At 55.3% G+C, this 24,630-nt stretch overlaps 1 protein-coding gene across 2 annotated transcripts in view; it reads right to left on the bottom strand.

Moving 5' to 3' along the window:
- Positions 1 to 1,280: 1,280 nt before the first annotated feature.
- SGSM2 (small G protein signaling modulator 2) overlaps positions 1,281 to 24,630 on the bottom strand; it is a 38,023-nt gene continuing 14,673 nt past the window's right edge. The window contains exons 3-24 of one of the 2 annotated variants that reach the window (XM_036269680.1): positions 19,998 to 20,160; positions 19,546 to 19,707; positions 19,191 to 19,258; positions 18,952 to 19,097; positions 18,531 to 18,665; positions 17,904 to 18,028; positions 17,433 to 17,500; positions 17,048 to 17,208; positions 16,759 to 16,885; positions 15,065 to 15,199; positions 11,337 to 11,487; positions 10,488 to 10,552; positions 10,259 to 10,404; positions 9,663 to 9,791; positions 9,244 to 9,426; positions 6,199 to 6,582; positions 5,833 to 5,957; positions 5,352 to 5,434; positions 5,044 to 5,153; positions 3,461 to 3,557; positions 2,787 to 2,954; positions 1,281 to 2,562 (exon numbers count right to left, since the gene is read on the bottom strand). In XM_036269680.1, coding sequence (XP_036125573.1) covers positions 2,474 to 2,562; positions 2,787 to 2,954; positions 3,461 to 3,557; positions 5,044 to 5,153; positions 5,352 to 5,434; positions 5,833 to 5,957; positions 6,199 to 6,582; positions 9,244 to 9,426; positions 9,663 to 9,791; positions 10,259 to 10,404; positions 10,488 to 10,552; positions 11,337 to 11,487; positions 15,065 to 15,199; positions 16,759 to 16,885; positions 17,048 to 17,208; positions 17,433 to 17,500; positions 17,904 to 18,028; positions 18,531 to 18,665; positions 18,952 to 19,097; positions 19,191 to 19,258; positions 19,546 to 19,707; positions 19,998 to 20,160 — 3,020 coding nt within the window. In that variant the 3' untranslated portion in view covers positions 1,281 to 2,473. The remainder of the gene's footprint in view (positions 2,563 to 2,786; positions 2,955 to 3,460; positions 3,558 to 5,043; positions 5,154 to 5,351; positions 5,435 to 5,832; positions 5,958 to 6,198; positions 6,583 to 9,243; positions 9,427 to 9,662; positions 9,792 to 10,258; positions 10,405 to 10,487; positions 10,553 to 11,336; positions 11,488 to 15,064; positions 15,200 to 16,758; positions 16,886 to 17,047; positions 17,209 to 17,432; positions 17,501 to 17,903; positions 18,029 to 18,530; positions 18,666 to 18,951; positions 19,098 to 19,190; positions 19,259 to 19,545; positions 19,708 to 19,997; positions 20,161 to 24,630) is intronic. The other variant, XM_036269679.1, reaches the window with a different exon arrangement.

Raw genomic sequence — 24,630 nt, 5'->3', positions numbered from 1 at the left:
AGACTCACTTCCAGAGGTGGAGGGTTCCCTGAGATGTGTACAGCGCCCTCCTCACACTGCCTGTGCCTCCTATTCTCGCACACATTCCCCGTAGCTGACCCATCGTTTTGGGATTCCCTCTGGTCCTAGAAGCCAACACTTGTGGGTGAGAGTATGTGAAGGAACCAGGTCTCTTCCAGGCTAATTTATCAGGGGACTTCAGTGAATTTTCAGGCGGAATCACAGCAGAAGGAATTACAATTGTTCCAGGCAACAGATCAACTTGGGTGGGGAGATTGCTCCCTTGAGGGGCTAATAAGGTTCCCTGGCCCCAGAGCGCCATGTGTCAACTGGTTTCCTTGCCTGGCAGCTAGGAGTGAGTTGACAGTAGGCCCTAATGCTCAGATGTCAGTGTCTTCTAGACCAGACCACACGCTGAAGCCCTCCACCTGGGACCATGGGATGGGGTCGGGGAAGGTGGGCAGGATAGTCAGGGGCCCTTTCCATGCCTCAGCAGGTTTGACCCCTCTTGATGCCCCCCCCCCCCCCCCCCCCCCCCCCCGTCTGAAGCAGGCATCTCAAAGATGGTGCTCAGTGGGCAGGAGCCAAGGCCAGAGGGGCGGGGTCTTCCCCACTAGCTGGAGAGGCTGGAAGGCTCCTGCAGATTCCCAGTCAAGCTCATCATTGCTGTAGCTGTTTAGGAGGGCAGGCTGGGGAAGGGGTGGGACAGGGACCTACACTAATCCAGAGGCTGCAGAGGCCACTGGTCAGTTTGAGATGGGACTGCTGGTCTTAAGGGCTCTGTCTGATAGCGGGGTGTCTGTCTATCATCCCACTCCAACCAGCCCATAGCCGAGGTCCCTTTCTCTTGGACAATTTGGTTCTCTTTTTTCGCCATCCTTGCCTTGCGGGCTTGGCCTTCTTTACTGTTCCATTGTGGAGATTATAGAATTCCCCAATACACAGTCACTCACTCTCCAGCACCAGCCCACAAGCATCCCCCAGAGCCTCAAACATTGACAAATGCTGTGTTTATTGGTTTGTTACACTGAAGAGTATAGTTTTTGAGCCAAAAAACATACACACTCTACTCCTCACAAAACCACTGAGTCACTAAGGCAGGCACACAATGGCCACCATGCTTGGTGGAGGCCAAGGACTCACAGACAAGGGTGGGCGATGGGACAGGCTGGCCCCCAAAAGGCCGTGCAGTGCCTGGGGCAGGGGGTGGGCTGGGGAGGCTGTGCTGGGTGCAGAAGGGCTGCAGGGCCCTTTTTTGTGTTTCTCAAGTGCAGGGAGTCTCCAGACCTTAGTGATTGCTGGGCAGGCCCCAGCCCCTGTGGCAGAGTGGTCTCCTGGCCCTGGGGCAAGGCCCAGCCTGCAAGTGTTGGGAGGTGGGGGTGGGGATAACAGAACAAGCAGCATGACACCCCCACCATGAGTGAGGCTCTTCCAAGGGGGTTTCTGGGTCCTTAGGCCCCTCGACATCTGAGAAGTGCATGGAAGGCAGAGCTAGCCTTGCTTCTCACCAGCAACAAAAAGGGGAGACCCAGGCACCACCCCTCCCCCCAGCCTCAGGTCTCAGCAGATGCCTGGGATAGATGACGGACTGCCCTCAAGTTACTGAGCCACCTTTGAGAGGAGGCTGTGACAGGATCACTTCCCTAAGAATCACCCTGAGATTCCTCTCGAGAGGAAGTGCTCCAAGCACATTCCAGATCCTCCCGCTGGCAAAGGGTCATTTATACAATTTTCAGGGATGCATCTAATGCATAAAGCAAGAGCAAGGTGGCAAGAGTGAATGGTACAGACAGACGTGGGTGCACCGTATGGGCTGGGGGAGTGCAGGGGGTCACCTCAGGTAGCCAAAGGCAGTGGCAGTGCGGCTGAGGTGGGCTGCTCCCACCAGGCCCCGTGTCTGACTGCCCGTTTCAGAGAAGGGCCCGGAAGGCAGCCCAGGAAACACGCCCAAACTGGCAGCCATTCTGGCTGCCCTGACTGTGGTTGGTGTGCATACACCCACAGGTCCCGCAAAGGGACTCTCAGAAGAAATACAGCAGAGTACCCTTGCCTCACATGACCCTCACCAGAAGGGGCCCAGGCAACTATAACCCTGATAACTCTACAGGGCCCCAGGCTGACCCAGGAGGGGACATGAGCAGTCAGTCTGAGGCTGCAGGTGGCAGTGGGGTTATTTCCAGGTGTTTGAGAGGGGAGCAGAGTAGGTGTTCCCCAAATCTGCTGCTCCCTGAGGCTGCCCCTTCCCATCCTGGCCCTGATATGAGGGTACCCTGGCCCCTGACTTGCCCTGCAGGGGCCAGAACTGCCCAGAGTCGGATCCCAGGCTCACACTTTGTTAGGAACACGGCTGGGCAGGCAGGGTTGGCTGAGAGTTGGGGCAGTCTCTGCTGGGTCGCCCCTGCACCTCTCCCTGTGGGAGCCCGGGGGCCCGGAGCCCAGGCTCTGGCTGGCTGCTGCCTCCTGGCCGTAGCCCTCACTTGTTCTCTATGAGCATCTGCACCTTGTGGACGAGGTCCCGGGCAATCCGCAGGATCTCCTGGGCATCGTGATGCTCGGCTCGTTCTGGAGGAAACATGGATAACTGTGGGAATGCCAGAGCAAGGGCACTAGTCTGGGACGAGCCCTGTGGCTGGCCACCCTGCTCCATTTCCACCTGCTGGGCTCCTGACATTTGCATGCAGGAAAGGGACCCGGCATTTCTGAGCTCCTCCAAACATGCCCAGGCCAGGAGTGGAGGCCCCTGTGTCCCTGCTGGGGGCAGCCAGCATGGCTGGATGAGGTCCTACCGTTGAAGAACTTGATGATGTCGGTGAAGTCCATGTTGTTGTCACGGATAATCTCACGGTAGGCCTCCACCAGGGCCAGGGCAATGAATAGGACAAAGTGCTCTGATGAGATGTGCTGGGCCGCCCAGATCACCTCCCACACAGCAAACACATCCTCATACAGCAGCTCTGGGGACAGCAAGGGGCTAAGGCTGAGCCTGGCTGCCCAGGGGCCTCCGACGGAGCCGCATGTGGAGACAGAGCTCCAGGGGCCGAAGTCCTGGGTCCAAGAGGGATGGGTTCCATGCCTCAGGCCCAGACCCTGCCCTTCTCCTTGGTAATCCCTGCACACCGGGCTCCCACGGACTCCACACTGCCCTCTCCAGCTAGAGCTGCTGTTTTTACAAACCTTGGTGCTCAGGAGATTTGGTGAGAAAACAGTTCCAAAAACCATTGCCCAAGGGTGATTTTCCACTGTGTTTTCACTTTGGATTCACCTAAGGAGCTTTTAAAACCCCCATGCCCAGGAATCCAGCCGCACTAGCAGTCTGAGGCTGGGCAAAGCCCAGGGCACTGGCGTTTCTACACAGTTCCAAAGTGGTTCCGAAGTTCAGTTAGGGCCCAGAACCACTGACTTTGGGGCAGAAGGGTCTCCCACAACCCAACCCAGGCCCGCCAACCAACCCTCCTCTTACCTCTCTTAAAGTCCAGCAGGAACCAGCGGTAGCAGAAGTAGAAGTGGGTGTAGTCTCCATTCTGATGCATCAGCTCAAACAGCTCTGAGTCCAGGATCTTGTGGGTGGAAAGAGGGGGAAGGACTGAACCGAAGCTCCTCCCCCTGCTGTCCCCACCCTCCACCAGGCCCCTTCTGCTGTGGCGCCTGGTGGCTGTGCCAGGGCCCTTGCCTGGCTCCTGGAGGCTGCGCTCTGTGGCCCCACCCATCTCTCTGGGTTTCACTGTTTTTGGAGTTATACCACTTTCTGGGTGTTTGATTTCTTCTTTTTTTATCCTCACCTGAGGACATGTTTGCATTTATCCTCAGATAGAGGGGGAGGGGAAAGACAGAGAGAAACATCGACGTGAGACATATCCAGTGGTCGCCACCCACACGACCCCAAGGAGGCTGGAGACAAACTGCAACCAAGGTACGTGCCCTTAGAGGAAACCGAACCTGGGTCTCTGGTCCGCGGGCCAACGCTCTAACATGCTGAGCCAAACCGGCCAGGGTGTCGTCTTCTTTTTTTATTAAAAAAATTTTTTTTTCCTTCTTCTTTTTTTAATCCTCACCTGAGGATACGTTTATTTTTTTTTAGAAAGAGAGAAACATCGATGTGAGAAACATCGATCGGTTGCCTCCTGTATGGTCCCTGACTAGGAATTGAACCCTCTTCCTAGGTATGTTCCCTGACCGGGAATCGAACCCACAACTTTTCAGTGCACTGGACAATGCTCTAACCAACTGAGCCGCCTGGCCAGGGCTCTGGGTGTTTGAGTTCATCAATAACCACACTCTTTGCCAGAACCTTCGTGAGCATGGCACTCACATACTGACATTCCTCCTCAAGGTATTAACATTGACAACGATGTTTTTCAGAAAGACTCATAGATACAGAGAACAAGCGGATGGCTGCCAGATGGGCGTGTAAAAGGTTGAAGGGATTAAGATGCACCAACAGGCAGTTACAAAACAGTCATAAGCATGTAAACTACAGCATAGGGAATACAGTCAACAATATTGTAATAGCTATGTATGGTGCCAGGTGAGGACCAGACTTTTGGGGGGATCCCCTCGTCTCATAAATTAGGAAGATGTCTAACCACTATGCTGTACACCTGAAACTAGTATAATATTGAATATCAAGGTGGATCCAAGATGGCAACAGAATAGGTGGAAGTTACACTCACCTCCTCCCAGGTCCAAACTGGAATCACAACTAAGTTATACAGCGATCAACCTGAATCGCCAACCAAGGATTTACAGGAGCCACATGGAGACTGGTAGGGGGCAGAGACATGCAAAGGGCAGCTCCTGTTCCTGAGATTCTGCAGGGATATCTCAGCTGCAAAGTTCCCCGAGAAGCGTGGGGTCTTAACCCCACACTGGGCTCCCCAGCCCGGAGCACCAGAGCCAGGAATAGAAGCCCACATTAACATCTGGCTGGAAAAATAAATGTTTTTGAAATTAAAGAAATTAAGCTTATATGTAAAAGAGGTTTTGGGAATGCTCCCTGGCCCAGTGGGGCCTGGTCACGTGCTCAGAGGCGGCTACAGTCCTCACCTGGATGAGGGAGCGCATGTTAGCAAAGTGGGTGTCCATGGCGCCCCCATTAGGGAAGTTTTGGCTCATCCTCTTCATGAGGTGGCTGAAACAGCTGTAGGTCAACTGATCTAAGGGGAGACAGCAGTGAGGCCACAGGGCAGAAGACCCCAACACCTCACTTCACAGGGGTGTCCTGTGGCCCAGAGGACAGAGCTGGCTAATATTCCCACCCATCTAGACCTAGAAGTCTCCTTTTCTTCTCCAGCTTATGTCAGCTCAACCCCAGTGCCACTGCGGGAACACGCCCCCTTCCCCGGCCCCCTCACCATTATCAAGGATGACCAGGAGCGGTGCCAGCAGATCACACATGCCCTGCACATAGCCCATGTCCAGGTGTTCCCACACGTAGCTGAAATGCCAGGGCCAGAGTCACTGCAGGTGTGTGCCACTCCCCTCCCCTGGGGTCCCTAGGGAGATGGCCCCTAGAGGAGCGTGCTACCCAAACGTCAGCCTTCCGGGACCCTGAAGCACTGGGAGTACAATGGTGAACCCATAGGCCCTGTCCTCAGGCATTCAGGGGTTCAGGGAGAGAGACAACACTGGGGTGGGGAAGCCCTGGAGTGAGGGAAATAAGATAAGGCTTCCCGATCCGAAAGACCTCTACGCTGAAGGGTGGCAGGAGGCAGCTCAGGGAAGCGTGCTCCCGACAGAGGGAGTCCCGGGAGTTCTGGGGCAGGGCGCCTGCAGATCTAGTCTTGCAGAGCAGGGTCCCTGCCTCCCGCCCTGAGCCCCGCCCTGCACTGGCACCTGCACATGACGTCTCTGAGCCTCTCGAGGTTGGGGGCTGTGAAGTACCAGTAGTTGCGGTCACATCGCTGCACGTCCTTATCTATGCGGTGCAGATTTAAGGCCACGGTGTCCAATAGTTCTATCTGAAAGAGTGGAGGGCCCTCAAGAGTGAGCTGGGGGCCAGAGGTGGCGCCCACAGGGAATGCAGCAAAGGCAGGGAGACAAGGGACCCAGAGAACAGAGTCCTCTGGGGATGCTGAGATGAGCTCCAGGCCTTCCAAGATAGGCACCCCCACCTTCCACCCGCCAGCCTGTCCCCAAGCTTTGGAATGGCAGGAGGGCTCTGGGGCAGCTGTGAACAGCGCCTGGGGAATGTCCACATACAGTGTAGGCAGCTGCGCACACAGCAGCAAGCTCCTCCCCTGCCTCCAGCTCGCTGGCCTGAGAGGCCTTCTCCTGGCTGGGATCTTGGGGTTCGGAGAAAGTGTGGACTGCAGGTACCGGCCTGTCGGAGCCTTCCTCCCCACCGCAGTCCTCCTCGAAGCCCACACTGGGCCCCTCATCTATGCTCGACTGGATGCCTGAGGCCACGGAATAATTGCGAGAAGAAGGCAGTCCTGAGTCTGGAGAATCAAACTCCACTGACTGCTGCTGCTCCACCACGGCGGTGCCCGGGGGCCCTGCTCCCCGTTCCTCCTCAGGCTCTGGTCTGGAATCTTCAGTGCCTTGGGGCTTTGGGGGCTCTAGGTCATCCATAGAGATGAACACCTGGTGGGGAGAACAGACGGTGGGGCTCACACCTGCACCTCAGCACTCCACCTCGGCTCAGTTCTCCTTCCTGGGGTCCGAATGAGTGAGAGGGATGAAGAGCTCTCTTCACACCTCCTACTCCCACCCCATGGCCTCCAACACTGCCTCCCTGGGGCGGGCGGGCGCCAAGCCTCCCCTTCGGAGCCAGCTGACCAGGCGGAGAGAAATCACGCTCCAGGCAAACAAGAAGACTTCAGCCCTATCCCGTCCCTTCCTCTGGCTTCTTCCTGGGGCATAAGAAAACTCCAGGTTTCCTGTGGCTGCTGCAGCGAAGAAGGGGAACTGGAGGCCTGGCCACACAGTGGCACTCGACGGCCAGTGTGAACTGTATCGTTCCACAAACACCTAGTCAGGAGGCTGCCCCGGTCAGTAGGGCTGCCTTTTGGTGTGGTTGCTGGGGCAGCCTGGGGGACGGCAGGCAGGAGGTGGTAGAAAAAACAAGTTCTTCCTTATTTTCAGCACTGACTGTTCAATAGAACAAGGCAGGAAACTCTTCTTGCAAGGACCTAATCAGTTATATTAGCCTCGGTCAAGCTGAGGAGAGGGAAGAAGGGAAAGGAAACATTTTGCTGATTGGAAACGGGCCATCACCATGGACAAGTCACGGGGACAAGAAGAGAGACATATGCAGCCTGGTTTTTCATTGTTTTTCTATTTGGAGTATGTAGGGAAAGGGATGCTAAAAGGAGTTTTCACTTTGGGCAAGAAGCATGAGGTGTGTTGGGTCAGCATCAGGGAAGCCACGATGCTGAGGCCATCCACAGCCGCAGAGCAGGGCCAGCCAAGGCCGCTGCTGTCTGAATGAAGCAACTGGGACACTGGGACAGACTCGGGATTGTATAAAACCCAAAGCCAGAGGGAAAGAAGATGCTTATGAGTAGGGGATTAAGAACAGAACACATGAAAGGAGAGTGTGCCTTGGTAGTTATATTTCTTTTCTTTTTTTTTTCCTCACCCGAGGACATTTTTCCATTTTTTGTGAAAAGGACACATTGAGTGGCTGCCACCCGCACAGCCAACCAGGGCTGGGGACAAACTGCGACCGAGGTACGCGCCCTTAGCGGGAACCGAACCCGGGTCTCTCTGGACCGCAGGCTGATGCTCTAACCACTGAGCCAAACTGGCCAGGGCGGTAGTTATATTTCTTTAAGTCTTGCTTCAGCTTGAGTTTCTATTAACATTAGCAAGGATTTAGTAAAGTGGCCAGAATACACATGGTCTAAAGCGACAATTTTAAAGAAAAAATGTTTTTGGCTCAGTGGTTAGAGCATTGGCCTGCCCCAAAGGGTCTTGGGTTTGATTCCTAGTCAAGGGCATGTGCCTGGGTTGCAGGTTTGATCCTCAGCCCTGGTTGGGGTTGCACAGGAGGCAGCCACTCGATGTGTTTCTTTCACATCAATGTTTCTCTCTTTCTCTCTCTCTCTCCCTCCCACTCTATCTAAAAATCAACGGGAAAATGTCCTTGCGTGAGGATTAACAAAAGAGAGAAAGAACGAGAAAAAACAGCCCAGCTGGTGTGGCTCAGTGGTTGAGCATCGACCCATGCACCAAGAGGTCGCTGGTTCAATTCCCAGTCAGGGCCCGATCCCCAGTGGGGGGCATGCAGGAGGCAGCCAATCAATGTTCTCTCTCATCGATGTTTCTCTCCCTTTCTCTCTCTAAAGTCAATAAAGAAAAAAATTTTTTTTAAAAAGAAAGAGAAAAAACATGTTCGTAAAATAGTCTCTTTATTTATTTATTTTTATTTATTTTTTTATCCTTACCCGAGGACATTTTTCCATTTTTGTTCAGACAGACTGGGGAGAGAGAGGAAGAGAGAGAGAGAAAGAAACATCGACGTGAAAGGGACACATCGAGTGGCTGCCTCCCACACAACCCCAACCGGGGCAGGGGACAAACTGCAACCGAGGTACATGCCCTTAGCGGGAACTGAACCCGCATCTCTCTGGACTGCGGGCTGACGCTCCAACTGCTGAGCCAAATCGACCAGGGCTAAAAGAGTCTCTTTAAACCTGAGACTTGTTATCACTTCTGGTCGGGCCCAACAGCCACAGTATGGGACTTGTTCACCTAAAGGCAGGGGTAATGCCAAAGACCCGGCAGGCTCTGGACTGGCTCTGCGTAGCCAGCTCTATAAGATGAGGAAGACTCCGCAGTGGGGGAGGTCTTGCCATTGGACCAATAGTACTACTCTGTGTGCTCCCTGGTCTCCAGCAACAGCTCCCAGTGAAACCTCTACAATTAAAGGATACTGAAGCTGACAGAGGCCCAGAGACGGGAAGACAAGTCACTCATCTTGTCAGTGGTGGACCTGGGTCTAGAACCCAGGGGCCATTCTTAGCCTTGCTGCCTCTCTATGAGGAGGAGGGCTTCACTAATCCCCATAAACCCATCTTTCCCTGCTAGTCCATTAAAACAGAACACAGTGCGCTATCTCCCTTCATTGCTGTGACCCCAAGAAGAAAATGAGACACAGGCACATTAAGCCACTTTCTCAGGGCTCCATGGCCAGTGAGTACTAGAGGCTGGGCTGCTGCTCAGGACTCCGGCAGTAGAACACTGGTGGCTTTGCCCCCCGGCCCGCCCCTCTGCCCCCTCCCCAGGTCCCGTCGGGCTCACGTCATTGCTGATGGTGGAATCCCGGTGGAGGAGGTGCTGCACGTGGCTGTCGATGCTGCTGCCCGAGGAGAACTTGGTGAGCGTGGCTGGGTGAGCCTCCCGCTCCCGCTGCCTCACCACCGTCTCACAGGCCTTCCACTCGGCCAGTACCCGCTGGTACCTTGCCGCCACCACTGCGTCCACCTGCACTTGGACCACACCGTGACCATGGGGAGAGGTGCACCAGGCCCTCCTCTGCAGAGGCTGGGGCAGCGGAAGACTGGGCTCGGGCCTGGGGCGAGGACAGTGGGCACCTCTGCTAGCCCTCCTCTGCCATGTTTCTTTCTGGCTGGGAAGGGGCTGAGCCTTCTGAGGCCCCCTCCCTCAGGTCCCTTGGCCAGACTCCCCAGCCCCCGCCCCACGGGCACGGCTCCCCTCACCTGCTCCATCTCCTTCTTGCTCATGCCGAACTTGTAGTGGCCGAGCAGGAAGGGCCAGACGTCCTTGCGGATGTCGTGCTCCACGCCTCCGTAGTAAACTTGCCGCAGCAGCTCCAGCTCCTTGTAGTTCTGAGGGACCCAAGAAGCAAAGACTGTGAGTCCCCACTGTCACTGTGGCCCCTCTGGGTGACCCCATCCCCTGGGGAGCTGGGGCTGGGAACAGTGAGTTAGTCACTCTGTTGAAGCCCAGGGAAACTGTGTCGGGGCATCACATCCCCCTCACCCCACTTGGGAGCTGGATGAGATCTACTTCAACCCCCGCCTTTCAGGGAAGAAACAGAGCCCGGAGAGCTGTTGAGACCTGCCCAAGGCTGTGGGGTGATGTGGATGCGGAATGGATGCCTGTCCAGCACCCTTCCTGGGAAACCACAGGCCCAGCTGTCAGATTCTACCATGACCCCGGCCTCTCCAAGGTCCGCTGCCCTGCCTGTGGTTTACTGAGTGCCCCGTAGGCCTGTAAAAGCTGCTCCCAGAGACCGCTCTGCACCTCACTGCCGCCCACCCCAGCCCCTCTGGCCCTGGGCCCCCGAGTGTACCTGCTCATCCTTCTGATACTTGCTCCACACATCCTTGGTGAGGCCCCCCGAGGCTCCCGGGGGCCGGGCCGGCGGGATGATGCTGTGATGCACCAGCGCTGACAGGTGGGTCCGCACCGTGGACAGGTGGCGGCAGTACGCCAGCCCTGGGGTGGGGGTGAGCCAGGGGCCGTGACCATGGTGCCTCCCCTGCCCTGCCTCCCGTGGCCCCACCTCACCCCACACTCACAGCCGTAGAAGGCCCGGGACACGATCTGCCTCTTCATGCTCTCACACAGTAGCCTGAGGGGCAACCTGTGGAACCAACCTGGCTCAGAGGGCTATGGCGCCCCGGTGGGAGGAGGATGAGCAGTAAGGACATGGCGGGGCAGGGAAGGCACTGGGGGGGTGCAGGGAGCAGGATCCATAGCCCAGCAGCACGTCAGTGGGCTCCCTGTTGTGCCAGCCAGCCTGGGTAGAGCTGCTGGGGGTCCAGCCTGGCCTCCACGCACCCAGGGGAACTTAGGCAACTAACTTCACCTCATGTTAGTGAATTTTGGTTTCCTCAAGTGAGAAATGAAAAGAACCACCTCAGAGTCATCAGGAGTAGCAGGTCAAAAGAAGTAACAGGTCCAAGTGCTGGCACGTGAGCCTCACACAAACACCACTCCCAGGCCATTCCTGGAACACGCCAGGTGCCCAGATGTCTGCTGCGTGTCCCTAGATACACAGTCTGACGACAGGATCTATGTCGGCACTGGGAAGGGGAGTTCACAAGTACTGAGCACCTACTATGTGCCAGGCACAGCTCTGTGTACTCACATGACTTATATATTTCACTCAGGTCTCACAAGGACCTTAGGAAGCAGGTGGTGTGAACCCCATTTGACAGATGAGGAATCTGAGGCTCAGAAACGTAGAAGCTCATAGAGACTCAGTAACTTGCCAAAGTCACATGGGTAGCAGAAATGAAATTTGAACCCAGGTCTGACCACCTTGAGGCCACCCTGTCAGGCAAGTGACACAGTCCCTAAGGACAGACTGGCACACACACATGGATGGACACAGTCACACACAGGTGTTCTCCCGGCCCACTCACCGATCCGGGACACAGCTGCAGTGGCTAGGAGTTGCATATGGGGAGCTACTGGTGGAGCAGGAGAGGCAGGAAGAGCCCTGGTTACACAGGGGTTCTAGGTGCCAGGCTGGCAGGCTGGGCCCAAAGCCCTGCATCTCGATCATGTCAGCATCTGAGGACAGGAAGGGGGCCATGGTCAGGGCCCAGCAGGCCTCCTCCTCCAGCCACCCTGTAGCATGCCCACCTCTGTGCCCAGAGCTGCAGCATGAAGTCACCCATCAGTGGAGAACCACAGGGGTGGTGCCTGCCTGGTCCAGAGCCCAGAGCTGGCAGTGGTGGAGAGGGAGGGTGCCTGACACTTCCCAGCCTCCACCTAATTTTTCTGCATGTGATAAAACGCTTTGTGTTGTGCATGATAGTGTCTGTTCTCTCCATCTTGCTATCAGCGATGGAAAACACTTGCTTTTCTAGAGGAAAAAGAAAGAGAAGGAGCAACAAAAGCCTGAGCTCCCTGAAATGCTGCCAGCTAGCTTGGCCTTCGAGGATTCAGCCTGGTCCTCGTGGACAAACTGAGGCACAGGAAGGTGCCTGGACCTGGAACACTGCAAACTTTGAACCTTCCTGTGCCAGGGGATGCCACTGATCAGAGCCCTGGAGGATCCCTGAGGCAGCTCAGGGCTCTCTGCAGGCCAGGCACCCCTGCTCCCAGCTCCGGAGGGTCCTTTCTGAGTTCTCCATTCTTGCCTACCCTGACTGCACTCTGCATGGTGGCCTCCTACAATCACACAGGTGAGCTGCCGGGAAGGGCAAAATTCCCAGGGCTGCCAGGTCACCGCCGGGATGAGGGTGGTGGCTGGGCACACAGTTCCACCATCCAGAAGAACGTCCCCAGGGGCAGCCTCAGAAGACAGCTCCTTAGACACATCTACACCAAAGGTAGATGGAAACTCCTGTCAGCCCAGCTGGTTGGACTCAGAACTCAAGACCATTGAGAACTTCTAGGGCCCAAGTGGGGCAGGGCACTGCCCAGGGGGCACTTGACAGGTCCAGTGAGCCACAGAGATGAAGCAAAGTGAAGGCAGGAAGTAAAAGGACTAGGAGATGATGCTAGGAGGGAGGGACAGAACAGAGAAGAGTGAAGAACAGGGAAAGGAAGAGCTGTGTGTGTAATAAAGACTTCTTCAAGCAGTATTTTTCCTGCGAACGTGGCCTGGACCCTGGCCTGCTGAGTTCGGAGCAGACCTAGGCCTGGTTTCTGGGGAGCCAGACTCCAGCTCTGGCTGTGCCTTGGTGAGAGGGAATGAGCTGAGCCCTGTCCAGTCCCCCCAGGGGCTGCCGTCTTGGCCGGGAATCTCTTCCCTGACCCACGGTGGGATTTGTGTAGAGATCTGGCCTTCAGATCCACCAGGAGGCAAATTAAGGGAACATACTTGGTGTGGAGGGGCTGCGGCTCTGGGAATGAGGGGTTGCAAGCCATGCCGAAGGTTCTGGGAAGAAGACGGGGGACAAATGCAGGTGCGGTGGGGCAGGAGCCCAGCTCTGCCTATAGAGCAGGCAGGAGAGGCCAATCTTGATAGGAGCTGGGGTGGGAGCAGGCCCAGCCAGGCAGGCAGCAGGCAGGCAGCAGGCGGGCAGGCAGTGGGGGGGCCACAGGTGCAGAGGATGGGCACACAGGGAAACGAACTTATGCCCGGAAAGCAGGGCTCAGCCAAGGCAAGTCTCCTGGGTCAATGCTCTTCACCTTAATTCTCCAGGAAGGAGCTGAACCAGCCAGCATTGAACACTGCATCTCTGAGTTAACCCAGTGCAGACAGCTGGAGCTCTGGAGTGACTGGGCAAGGGGCAGCAGGCTGGATGGGGGCTCTGCTGGGTCAGCTTGGACTCTGACTCTCTCCTCTGAGCTTGAGGAAAGTTTGAGGCAAAACAATCAGGGTGGTTGAACCCCACAGCCCCTAAGATTCCGAGTGAAAGGTGCCTGGCCTGGAGCAGAATTAGAGTGAACAGCATCTCTGCTCGGTGGGGAGGCAGCAGGAGAAAGGAAGAGGGGAGGGAAAGGAGAGTCTGGACACCCGCCACTTGGTTCACATGCACAAGTCAAGCATGTTGCAAGCCTGAAAGCAATGGCCAGCAGGGCGGACTCTCAACAGTGTTGTCATTATGGACTGGAGTGGAGGTGGGGCTCTCGCACCATCTCCCAACCCCTTGCTGATTCTGCCCTCACACCTCCCCTTGCCCAAGTCTTGGAGTCCCAGGGTCTGCACACTGGCACACTGGGTAGGTCTGGCTCCCTAGTTCCCCAAAAGAATGACCAGGCGAGCCCCAAGGCATCTGCCCCCTTCGGCCTCGAGGCTTCTCTGACCCTGGCGGCCTCAGCAGTCAGAGGTGGGCTTCCTATCACAAGTCTTCTGAGACAGAGGCTTGGCGGGGAGCCCCCAGCCTCTAGCCTGACTACCAGTTTGTGGGGGTAAGAAGGGTAAGCCCGGGCCCTCCTGACTCAGCCTTCCCACAATGCTTAGTCAGCTAGCCTATAGTAAGCATCAGTCCCAGGCTTGTAAGGAACAAGGTGGCAGGCCGTGTGCAGGCAGGAAACATGACAGGTGAGGTTCCCCTGCGTTCCCAGCCGGGCTGGCCTGCAGGTCCTACCAGAATGGCTGGAGGGAGGGCAGACATGGAGACGGGCATGTGGTGAGGAAGGGGGCAGCTGGCAGGGTTGTGCTGAGGGTGCGCTGGGCCACGGACTTGGTTGCCCAGGGATAGGGAGACTCATTACTGGGTTCAGGAACTGGACTCTGGCAGAACTTTGTGAAAGCATAAAGGGAGTGTCACATATTCTTAGACACCCTCTGTAGGGGCAGGGAAAGGGGAGCAGAAATTAATTATGTGGCATGGCAATGGGGAAGTTCCCCTAAACTTCAAGAGAGCTGGCCCTTCATAACCAATATCCCTTGAGCACCCCAGCCTCGCCCTTTCAGGTTCCCTGGCTGATGATCACACCCCAAAGAGAGAGGGGTTTCCTCTCCACCAGCCGAGCTGTGCTAAGATGGGTGATGGACAGAGCGGCTGTGGGCACTGCGCTGTGCGTTTACCATGTAGGGAGCTCTGCACCTGTGTACTCTGGGGTCTGTGAGGGGTAACACACCTGGCTTATGTTTCTAGATTTCATACTAAAGCATCAGGCAGTGCCTGCTGGAGCACCCAGGCCTGCTGGGTAAACTGAACCCTGGGTCTTCTTCCATGGTGGCCCCAACCCCTCACCTGACCCACTGGTGACTCCTGTCTGCATGAGCTGTCCATCCCCTACCCCTGCCCAGGAGGGGCCTGCTATTTCTGTCCTGTTTCCGTGGAGTCAGGAGTCAGAGGCACAGGGCTCAGAGGCCGGTCTGTCCAGCCAGCAGGAGAGAAAGAAAGAGACTGTTTGGGGTGTGTCCCCATGACCCCCAGCAGTGGGAACAGGGCTCAGCCAGCCATTCAGGATTTCTAAGGGGCAACCAGATTATCAGACCTTCCCATCAGTGGATCTCTTTCCTCTGCTTACAGACTCAGTGGGGGGCATTTTGCCAGGTCCCCTCTTCTTGCCAACGCCTCCTTCCACCCTCTCAGATCTGCCTCCTGATGGAAGGGAACCACTCGGGATGCAAGTCCCATAATGCCAACACTGCCATTTGAGCCCCTGCGGTGGGTGGCCGGTGGGCCCAGGCGGGTGGGGCAGAGGGACAGGGTGGGTCAGGGAGCGGGGGAGGGATAAAAACCTTTCATCGGATTGGGAGCTGTGAGGTTCCGCGAGCAGATCATTGAGAGCATCGCGTGTAGTTTATCCTCCTCTTCCTCATCATCGTCCACCGAGGCCGCGCGGCTGGCCGCTAGGTGGTGGTAGTTAATAGTGACTGCTCAAAGAGAACAGCGAGAGAGGCAGAGCATAAGGACCCTAGTCCTGGGGCAGGAGGGACCGGTTCCGTCCTCCTGGGGAGCAGAATGGAGTCTGGATCACTTTGAGCCTGCGGGGCATGGAAGAGGGGAGGGGACCTGAGAGTCTTTTGATGATTTATTTGGGAGAGTACGAAAGAAAGTGGGGGACGGCAGCAGCTGCAGAGTTCCACTCTTTGGAGGAGGCCCTTTCTAAGAAGAACAGACAAGAGAGAACTGATGTGGGGAGCCAGGGTAGTGAAAGATGGGGACCAGTTGGGACAGGCCAGCAGCTCAGGAGCTCCCCTGGCTCAGGAACAACTGTTGGCAGATGGATCCTGATCATTGTTCAGTTTGCGTCATGGTCAGGCTGGGCCAACTCTGAAGATTACCCCAAATCCCCCTCTTCAGACTATAGATCCAACCTTCTCCTCCGAGGGTTTCCCAGAGCTGCTCTCGAGGAGCCTGAGTCACCCCACTGGGTCTCAGCGCCTTGGCGCCCTGGCTTGCCCCCAGGGAAGTGACTCTCGAAATGAAGTGACCAGAAATGGGAAATGCCAGGGCTTGAAGAGAGGAAGTGCAAACTGAGTAACCTAAACTGGGCAACAGGCCGAGATTAAATGCCAGGCTTGCAAACCCACTCTGGCGATGTGTCTCGGAGGCAGGCACATCAGGGAGGGAAGGGGGTCCCCATCGTGTGTGCCCTCCAAGCCTGTTGGGACTACTTGTGCTGCGGCTACGTGTTTGCAGTCTGGGTAATCTGTCTGTTAATACAGACAACTTGTTGATAACTTATTGGCACAAGTTAGGGCATTTAGGGAGCAGGTGGTCTGGCTGGCAAATGCTCTGGGCTGGCAAATTCCCTGACCTTCTTCCCAAGATCAGTGAGTCTTGCCCAGAGAAACCTGTGGGGAGCAGAGCACTCTGACCAGCAAGGGAACTCTGCTGTTGGCGGAGCTCAGAGCATGTCCAGTGGGACAGGACCTGTGAGGGCCAAGCTACCGTTCAGCCCCACCCCACCCCCAGCTGAAAGTCTCGCCCTCTTCAGATGCATCTCTGTTCCAGCCATAGCTCCTCTCCTCAGCAGCTGGTTTGGGGAGGGTTCTGGCTCTAGCGGAGTCCGTGAACAATGTGTACCATCCAAAAAGAAGCACTGCTTTCCACACCCAGACCACCTTGTGGAGGTCAGGCAGCAGGTCAAGGTGAAGTGGAGAGTCCTCCAGCTAGTCTCTAGTCTCACATTTTCCCTGGGGCAGGGCAGGAAAGGATGACTAAGGGAATATTGCATAGAGACGCCTGAATCAGCTGAGCCAAGACTCTTGGGGTGACAAGGGAAGGGAAAGACAGCAGGGAGAAGAGAAGCAAATTCTCAGGGGGATGGTCTGTAGGAAAAAGGTCCAATGAGAGGCTAAGCACCGAACCTTGGTCTTAACCTGGCCTGGTCAGTGGACCTTGCCGGCTGCCCCTCCTGGGGCACGCTGTGCTCCCCTACCTCCCTGAGAATCTTTATTGCCTTCCCAGAAAAGTGTGGGACACTCACTGTGCTCATGCCTGTGACCAGGGTAAACGATCCGGAACACGTAGTCTGTGGCCCACCCTGTGCCCTTCTCCTCCACCTCCACGGACCGTGTGCTGCCACGTTTCCGTAGCTTGGGGAATACCTTGCCCTGGGGAGGAAGGGGTGGGGTAGTGAGCCTGTCCAGGGCGGTCCATTCCAGGGTCCCACCCAAGGCTGCTCCTACGAACTCCGTGAGGGTAAAGGGAGGGAGGTGGGCAGAGAACCCGCCTCCCACGTCCCTTCACCCAGAGCCTCCCCAGCCCTGAGGTACCTTCCCCTGCTGTGTCCAGAGTGGGGGCTCTAGCTGTCCTCGAGGCAGAAGCCCATTCTCCAGGCAGGACAAAAAGGAGAGCAGGTGTCCTCCCTGAGGGAAGTGCAGTGGTGGCTTCTGGATGCCATCCTGGCTCACCAGTACGAGTGTGCCACTGTTCTCTGGGGGGGGAGAGGTGAACAGGGGTGAGCAAAATTGGGCCTCTGAGACTCCCCAGCCAGCACTGCAGCCCAGCTGCCCACACCCCCAGACTGGGAGGAGGACAGTGGGGCTACAGTGGGGATGACGACAGGAGGACGAGACAGCCCACGGGTCATGCAGAGTGTGACAGGGAGCAGGCAGTCTCTCTTCCCTCACCCCAGTGCCCAAGACCAGGGAGGCTCACTTTGCTGGTGGCAGTGGATGCAGACAATCTGACTGAGGGGCACAACCAGGGCATAGTCCCAGTAAACGCTGGAAAGAAACCAGATTGATGTTACTGTGTCGCAAGACCAGCCAACCTGCCTTCCTCATCTCCCAGCCCAAACACCATGAAACCACCCTGAAGACAGGCTGACCATAGCCAAGAAGTGACCTCAGCCAGCAGTGTCCCTCTGGGCCCTGTGCTGCCCTCATGGCACAGAGCCTGGCAGGCGCAGATGCCTAGAGCTTGGCCCAGGCAAACCTCTTCATGTCCAGGACTGGCTGGATCTTAGAGAGCTTGGGAATACCTCCAGGAAGCCTCTCTGCAATTCTTGGCATCAGCTAAGGTGTGAGGCCTGCCTCCCGGAGCAGGCTGGGTCTCCCCATCCCCCTGCCTGGTGGCAAGCTCTCCCGCCCTCCCACAGCTTCTGGGAGTGAGTACCAAAGGCCCCACCTCTTTTCCAGCTCGGAGTCCCCCAGAGTCCCGTTCATGAGCTGGTTGGGGGTCCACTTCAGAGTCAGGCCCTCTGAAGACTGGTGCAGGGAGAGGTAGCCAGGGACAGCTTCCATGTCCTCCTTCTACAGGGAGGAGACCCACCAGAAGACAGAGACGCTGAGGGGCTGTGAGGCTCCCAGGGGCGGCCTATGGAAAATGAGCTCCAGGTGGGAGTGGGGGAGGCCAAGCTAGTGGAATCACGGGGTCTTGGAATAGGGGCCGGGCGGCAGGACGGGGGAACACAAGCCACACGCGATGTGGGCATATCCTCTCCCTGGCTGGCCTGGTGCCACTGGCCTGTCAGCCTCCTAGATGCCGGGTGTGTCCTGGGCCAGTCATACCCAAGCTGGGTGTTCACCCTGCCTGCTGGCTGCTATTCCTATCCCCAGATGGCCTGGTTGTCAATTAGCCAGAGCAGATGCCATTTCTGGCTCCTGCCAGTTTAAGCCTGGGCATGAAACAGTGAAGTGAGGGTGGGGCCCTTCTGTCTGGTCAAGACCCCTACGAAAGGGATGATGTGTCCAGAAGATTCCAGTCCTGGGGCCCTTGGAGGAGGGAGGTGGGGGGCGCAGTAGGCTTTCCTACCGGCTGCACCAGCACGTTGTTCTTGCCGTAGAGCAGCCGCGTCCTGGAGTTCTGGTGCAGGGACTCCACGTACTCTCGGGCGCAGGCAGCCAGCCTGTCCTCCGATGTGCTGCCACTGGAGTGCCGTTTCCGGATCTGCACAAAGTTCCAGCTCAGCCCCCCCCCCCCCCGGAGACCAACCTTGGAGGCTGAGGACCCTGGGCTTCCATGCAGATCCTCTCTAGCCGACCCCGGGGATCCTTCCTGCCCCTAGCTTGCTCTCAGCCACAAATCAGTGCCAGTGTGGGGAAAAGGCCATGACCGTGGGGCATCTCCAAGGCCCAGCCTGTGTCTGCAAGGAGCATGGAGGCCAGCTGCCCCTCCCCACAGGCCCAAGGGCATTACTTGGCTGAACACAAGGGGTGGAGAGAGGGATGCCTACTCCTAGGGCTGGGCGCTTTGCAGGAGAGTCCTGGCGATTAGGGGGACCCCGGATACGGTGCCTCTGGACCAGCTCATCAGCAGAAGGGTCGGTCCAGTAGTGATCAGCTGTCTTGAGCTTGGTGTACTCCAACGCACAGGGTCCCACTGCGGAGACGGGGACAGCCAGCTCAGATGCCCCCTCGGCACCTTCCCCTCAGCCCCCTTGGACCCAGCAGAGGCGTCTGCTCTCAGGCTCACCTAGAAGAGAGGCCAAGATGGGGCCAAACACAGGGTCTGCCAGTAATGCCTCCTTCTCGTAGTACTTGCTGCCAGGGGGAGAGACAGACGGGGGCACTGCCGGGACTGCCGGACTCATTCCAGGGCAGTCAGACTCACCAAGTAGGGGTGTTCCCACAGAGACCAAATTCATATCAGTCATCAGGAAGAAATAAACCCATAAGAACTGAGCTTTGTGGGGTGACTGGTGTGGCCCATGCTTTCGAGGTGCTACAGGGGAGATGCGGCATGCCTCTAGGCCGTGGTAAATAGCCAAGCACACTAAGGGATGGGGCTGAAGGCATCCAGGAGGTGGGCCCCAGGGAGGGGCGTTCACCTGCAGTTCTCCACCAGGTACTGCACGACCCTGTCCAGCACCTTCTCGATGAGCGCTGTGCGTACCCATATGTGTTTCAAGGCCTGCAGGCTGAGGGCTGGGGCCTTCCCACTGACAGAACCTTGTCTCCGCAGGGCCTCCTGGTTACCCACCGGGGGTTTCCTGCAAAGAGGAGGTGGGTTTTAGGGATGCAAGAGCCCAGGGCTGAGCCCCAGACCGGTGGCACTGGGAGTGGAGTTTGGTGCCACAAGACAAGAACCCAGAGGACTGACTAGGGTGGGGGTATTGAAGGCAAGAAATAAGGCTTTATGCCCGAAAGTGGCCAACACCCACCCTTAGGCTGGTCCTGAGAGGCCCTGCAAGATATAAGCCCAGGAAGCCAACCTGGGAAGTAGCAAAGACCAAATGGTCAGAGCAGAAGGGAGGGTGGGAGGGGCAGGCCCCGGGCTCACCTGCCCTCTACTTGTTGCTGCAGCTCCTGTACCTTGTGGCAAATCTCCCCAGCCACGGGGCATGTCTTCCCCACCTTGGTGAACAGAGCTGCCATCTTGTCACTGCGCAGAAAGCCGGCGGCACGGCGTCTCAGCTGATGCAGGAGGCAGGCCTCCACCGCACCTGGGCCACAAAGGGAAACAGCGCCTGAGCCTGGGCAAGGGGGAGACAAGAGAACACTTCTCTTCCCCACACCTGGGGAGGGCAGAGGGGCAAGGGCAGGCCTGACCCATGCTAGGACTAGAAGGTGGAGTGTCAGTTTTAGGCAGGCCAAGAAGATATACTGCTCTCCTTCCAAAATTCCCCTCCCTGGCATCTGCTCCTGCCCTGAATGGACCTGTGGGGGCTTTGACATGCCATGCCATTCCTCTCCCTCACCCGGTGTGCACATGCCTCCTGTGTGCAGCATCACCCCGGGGCTGTGAGGACCAAAGTTGGCAGTTCCAGTTGGCAAGGGGACTGGGCATGCAGGGAGCCACAGCCCAGTGGCCCTCCTGGACAGCATAGATGATATGGTTGCTAAGAAACAGGCTCTGGAGAGGGAGCTGAAATATTGATGAAGCCATTGCTGAGATCAGATCCGACAGCGGCTCCTGAATTATTGATGAGCCCCACAGCCTCCAGTGAGAGATTTCTATTCCCCATGCAGAGAGGGCTTTCATTCATTCATTCATTCATTCATTCATTCATTCATGTTTTAGGGGCGAGGCTTCCTCTCTCCATCTGGATTATGCTTACTGCAAACAGACTCCACAGGAAGGAAAGGAGGGCTTGTTCGGGGGAAAGCGGGGAGTTACCCTGGCCATGAATAGAATTTAAAATATTAGTGTGCCTATGGGGTGGGTGGGGAGGGGAGAAAGGGCTTGGCCATTATTGAGGCCAAGTTGTTTTACAAGTGAGTAGGAAAAAGCCCAGAAGGGGAACATAGCGGCAGAGTTGGGTCCAGGACCCAGGGCCCCAAACCGTGGCCTGAGCGCCTTTCCCCTCCTCCATTTGTGTTCAGAGGGCAGGAAAGTGCAGGGGGGAGAAGATGCTCCCTTCACTTCACAGGTGCTCTTTTTACAAGGATTGAAACCAGTGTTGTGCTGGAGGCGGGGAGTCAGACTAACAGGGTCTGAAGTTGTTGTGGCCACTCATATTATCTCTGGTAAACCTGTGTAAGTGACTTTGTGCTCTGAGCCTCTGTTTTATCCTTCTAAGAACATTATAGAATGTTACATGAGATGAAATAAAATCTCTTGCCCAGGGTCTTGCACGTAGGGGGCACTTGATCCTTGTCAGCTCCTGATTCCTCGCCTCTCTTTGTTGAGACCCAGTTCTACAGCTAACCTGTAAGACTGAGATTTTGCAAGACCTCTCCCTGGCAAGCAGAGGAGAGGATGCACTGGAGACAGGATCACAGGCTGCCCCAGAGGAGGGTGGAGACGCTGTTCTCTTGAACACAGGAGAAGTGAAGCACATCGTTTATTGTGATTAGAGTTGTTAGAATATGAAACCCTGACTTAGGACATCATTGCTGAAAACAGAGATTCTCTCCTGTTTTTTGCCTTCATTTTAATTTTTTTATCTTCACCCGAGAACATTTTTGCATTTATCTTCAGATACAGTGGGAGGGAGAGAGGGGGGAAGAAAGAGAAACATCTGTGTGAGAGAGACACATCGACTGGTTGCCACCCACACGACCCCAACAGGTACGTGCCCTTAGCGGGAACCGAACCCGGGACTCTCTGGTCTGCGGGCCAAAGCTCTAACCGCTGAGCCAGACTGGCCAGGGCTTGCCTTCATTTTTAGTAATTGACAGGCAGTCACTGCTCTCCTATAAAAATGAGTTTTGTTTGGCCCTCTCTTGTACAGAAGTCAACGTGTTGGCAAGTCCCTGGAGGCTAGCCAGCTCAGTGAGAGCATCCTAGAGGGGGAAAGGAGGCGGGACTCCTCTTGTTCCTGAGTGCTTCCTGCTAGAGCTTGTCCCTGCGCAGGCTTCGGAGGACTTAGCTTACCAGGCGCAGACAGAGATAGCTACACATCTGATGTGTGTGGATGGGCCATGCGGTGGAATCTTTGCTTAAGGGTCTAGATGCTCCTTTCCACAGCCAGTTGCCTTGGTCCCTGGGGGTCTTGTGTGGTCCTGGGGTGTACAGGCGACAGCCCCTTTTGTCCGTCTCTTGGTCCTGGGACTGCTGCACTACAAGTGCACACCTGTGGGAAGGTGGTGACTATCTTCTAGGGTTGCACTCCCCATCCAGAGCAGGACAGCATCATCTCTGAGCAGGCCAGAGCAGCAGCAGGTGGCACTGGTCCCGCAGGGAATCACGTGCCTTGGTGATATGACTAATGGCTGGGACCAGGAGTCATTCCCTCCCCACCTTCCCCAGAAGGTGGAGTGCAGCCACCTGGGAGCCTGGGAATGGCAGGCAGTGGCACCCCCACCCACTTGGCCTCACCCATCCTCCCAGGCGGCCTCTGAGCACAGGTATTAGGGTTCTTTCTCCACAGTGAGCTTTCCTCAGAGTCACTCCAAGTGGGGAATATTGGGAGCAGGCCAAATATCACGCCCAGCCACCCCTTCTTGCCCCACAGCCCCTAAGTTCCTGCTCTGAAACCCAGAGAAGGTGCCCAGGCAATGTCTGGGGAAGGAGAAATCCCTCCCACTCCTCCACAGAGAATCGACACATGCAATGAAAAATGTTACTGTATGCAGCACAGGCAAAATAACAATATGATAGTAATAATAACAACATGAAGTAAGTGAGAAACACTATGCTAAGAGGGTTTGTAGATGGGCTTCTGGGGCTCCAGTGACCCCCTGAAATTGGCCCAGCATCCTTACGGTAAATGCTTTTATTCTGGATAAGGATCCATGGCTTTTAGCTTCTAAAAGGGGTACCTGACCCCAAAAGGTTTAAGAATCTTTGCTCTAAGATTTTTAGGTTGAGCAGAATCATAGACATTCAAAACTCAGAGATGCAAATGTAAAGACTCTCGCTCTCTTTTTAAAATTTTTTTATCTTTATTGTTGAATGTATTACAGACGTTCCTCGTTTTTCCAATGACCCCCTCCTTCCCACTCCTGCCCCCCTCCTGCCTTTTCCCACACTGTTGTCTGTGTCCATTGGTCATAGCTATATACCTATAAGTTCTTTGGTTTATTTCTTCCCTCCCCCCAACCCTTCCCTTTGAGGTTTGTCAGTCTAGCAACCAATTTGTACTTCTTAATCCCTTCACCTTTTTCACCCATTCTCCCAACCCCCCTCCCATCTGGCAACCAACAAAATGTTCTCTGTATCTATGAGAATGTTTCTGTTCTGCCTGTTCATTTTGTTTGTAGATTCCATTGTCGATAGATATGTATTCATTGCCATTTTTTTTTGTTCATATATTTTATCTTTTTCTTCAAAAAGACCCTTCAATATTTCATATAATAACGGTTTGGTGGCCCTGGCTGGTTTGGCTCAGCGGTTAGAGCGTCGGCCTGCGGTCGGGAGAGACCCGGATTCGGTTCCCGCTAAGGGCGCGTACCTCGGTTGCAGTTTGTCCCCGGCCCTGGTTGGTCGTGCGGGTGGCGGTCACTCGATGTGTCCCTTTCACGTCGATGTTTCTCTCTCTCTCTCTCTCTCTTCCTCTCTCTCCCTCCCACTCTATCTGTAAAAAAAATGGAAAAATGTCCTCGGGTGAGGATAAAAAAAAAAAAAATAACGGTTTGGTGGTGATGAACTCCTTTAACTTTTTCTTGTCTGGGAAACTATATGGCCATCGATTCTAAATGACAGCTTTGCAGGATAGAGTAATCTTGGTTCTAGGTTCTTTCTTTTCATCACTCTGAATATTTCTTGCCACTCCCTTCTGGCCTGCAAAGTTTCTTTTGAGAAATCAGCTGACAGTCTTATGGGAACTCCCTTGTAGGTAACCAACTGCTTTTCTCTTACTGCTTTTAAGATTCTGTCTTGAACCTTTTGCATTTTGATGATGATGTGTCTTGGTGTGGGCCTCTTGGGGTTCATCTTGTTTGGGATTCTCTGTGCTTCCTGGACTTGTATGTCTGTTTCCTTCACCAAGTTAGGGAAGTTTTCTGCTATTATTGTTTCAAATAGGTTTTCGATTTCTCATTCTCTCTCTTCTCCTTCTGGCACCCCTAAGATGCAAATGTTGGCACGCTTGGCATTGTCCCAGAGGCTCCTTACACTAACCTCATTTTTTTTATTCTTTTTTCTTTTTGCTGTTCTGATTGGGTGCTTTTTGCTTCCTTATATTCCAAATCAATGTTTTGCTTCTTGGCTTTACCTACTCTACTATTGAATCTGTGTAAATTATTCTTTATTTCAGTTAGTGCCTCCTTCATTTCTGACTGGTCCTTTTTTATGCTCTTGAGGCCCTCACTAAGTTCACTGAGGTTCTCACTAAGTTCACTGAGCATCCTTATAAGCAGTATTTTGAACTCAGCATCTGTTAGGTTGCTTATTTCCATTTCGCTTAGTTCTTTTCCTGGAGTTCTGTTCTGTTCTTTCATTTGGGACCTGTTTCTTTGTCTCCTTACTTTGGCTGCCTCCCTGTGTTTGTTTCTATGTATTACTTAACAAAAGGTATGGGGCTAGCTGA

This window comes from Molossus molossus, unplaced genomic scaffold (genome assembly GCF_014108415.1).
Source record: "Molossus molossus isolate mMolMol1 unplaced genomic scaffold, mMolMol1.p scaffold_m16_p_19, whole genome shotgun sequence".
Classification (NCBI taxonomy): domain Eukaryota; kingdom Metazoa; phylum Chordata; class Mammalia; order Chiroptera; family Molossidae; genus Molossus; species Molossus molossus.
Note: the sequence above shows the minus strand (reverse complement) of the source record. Positions and strands in the feature narration are given on the sequence as shown.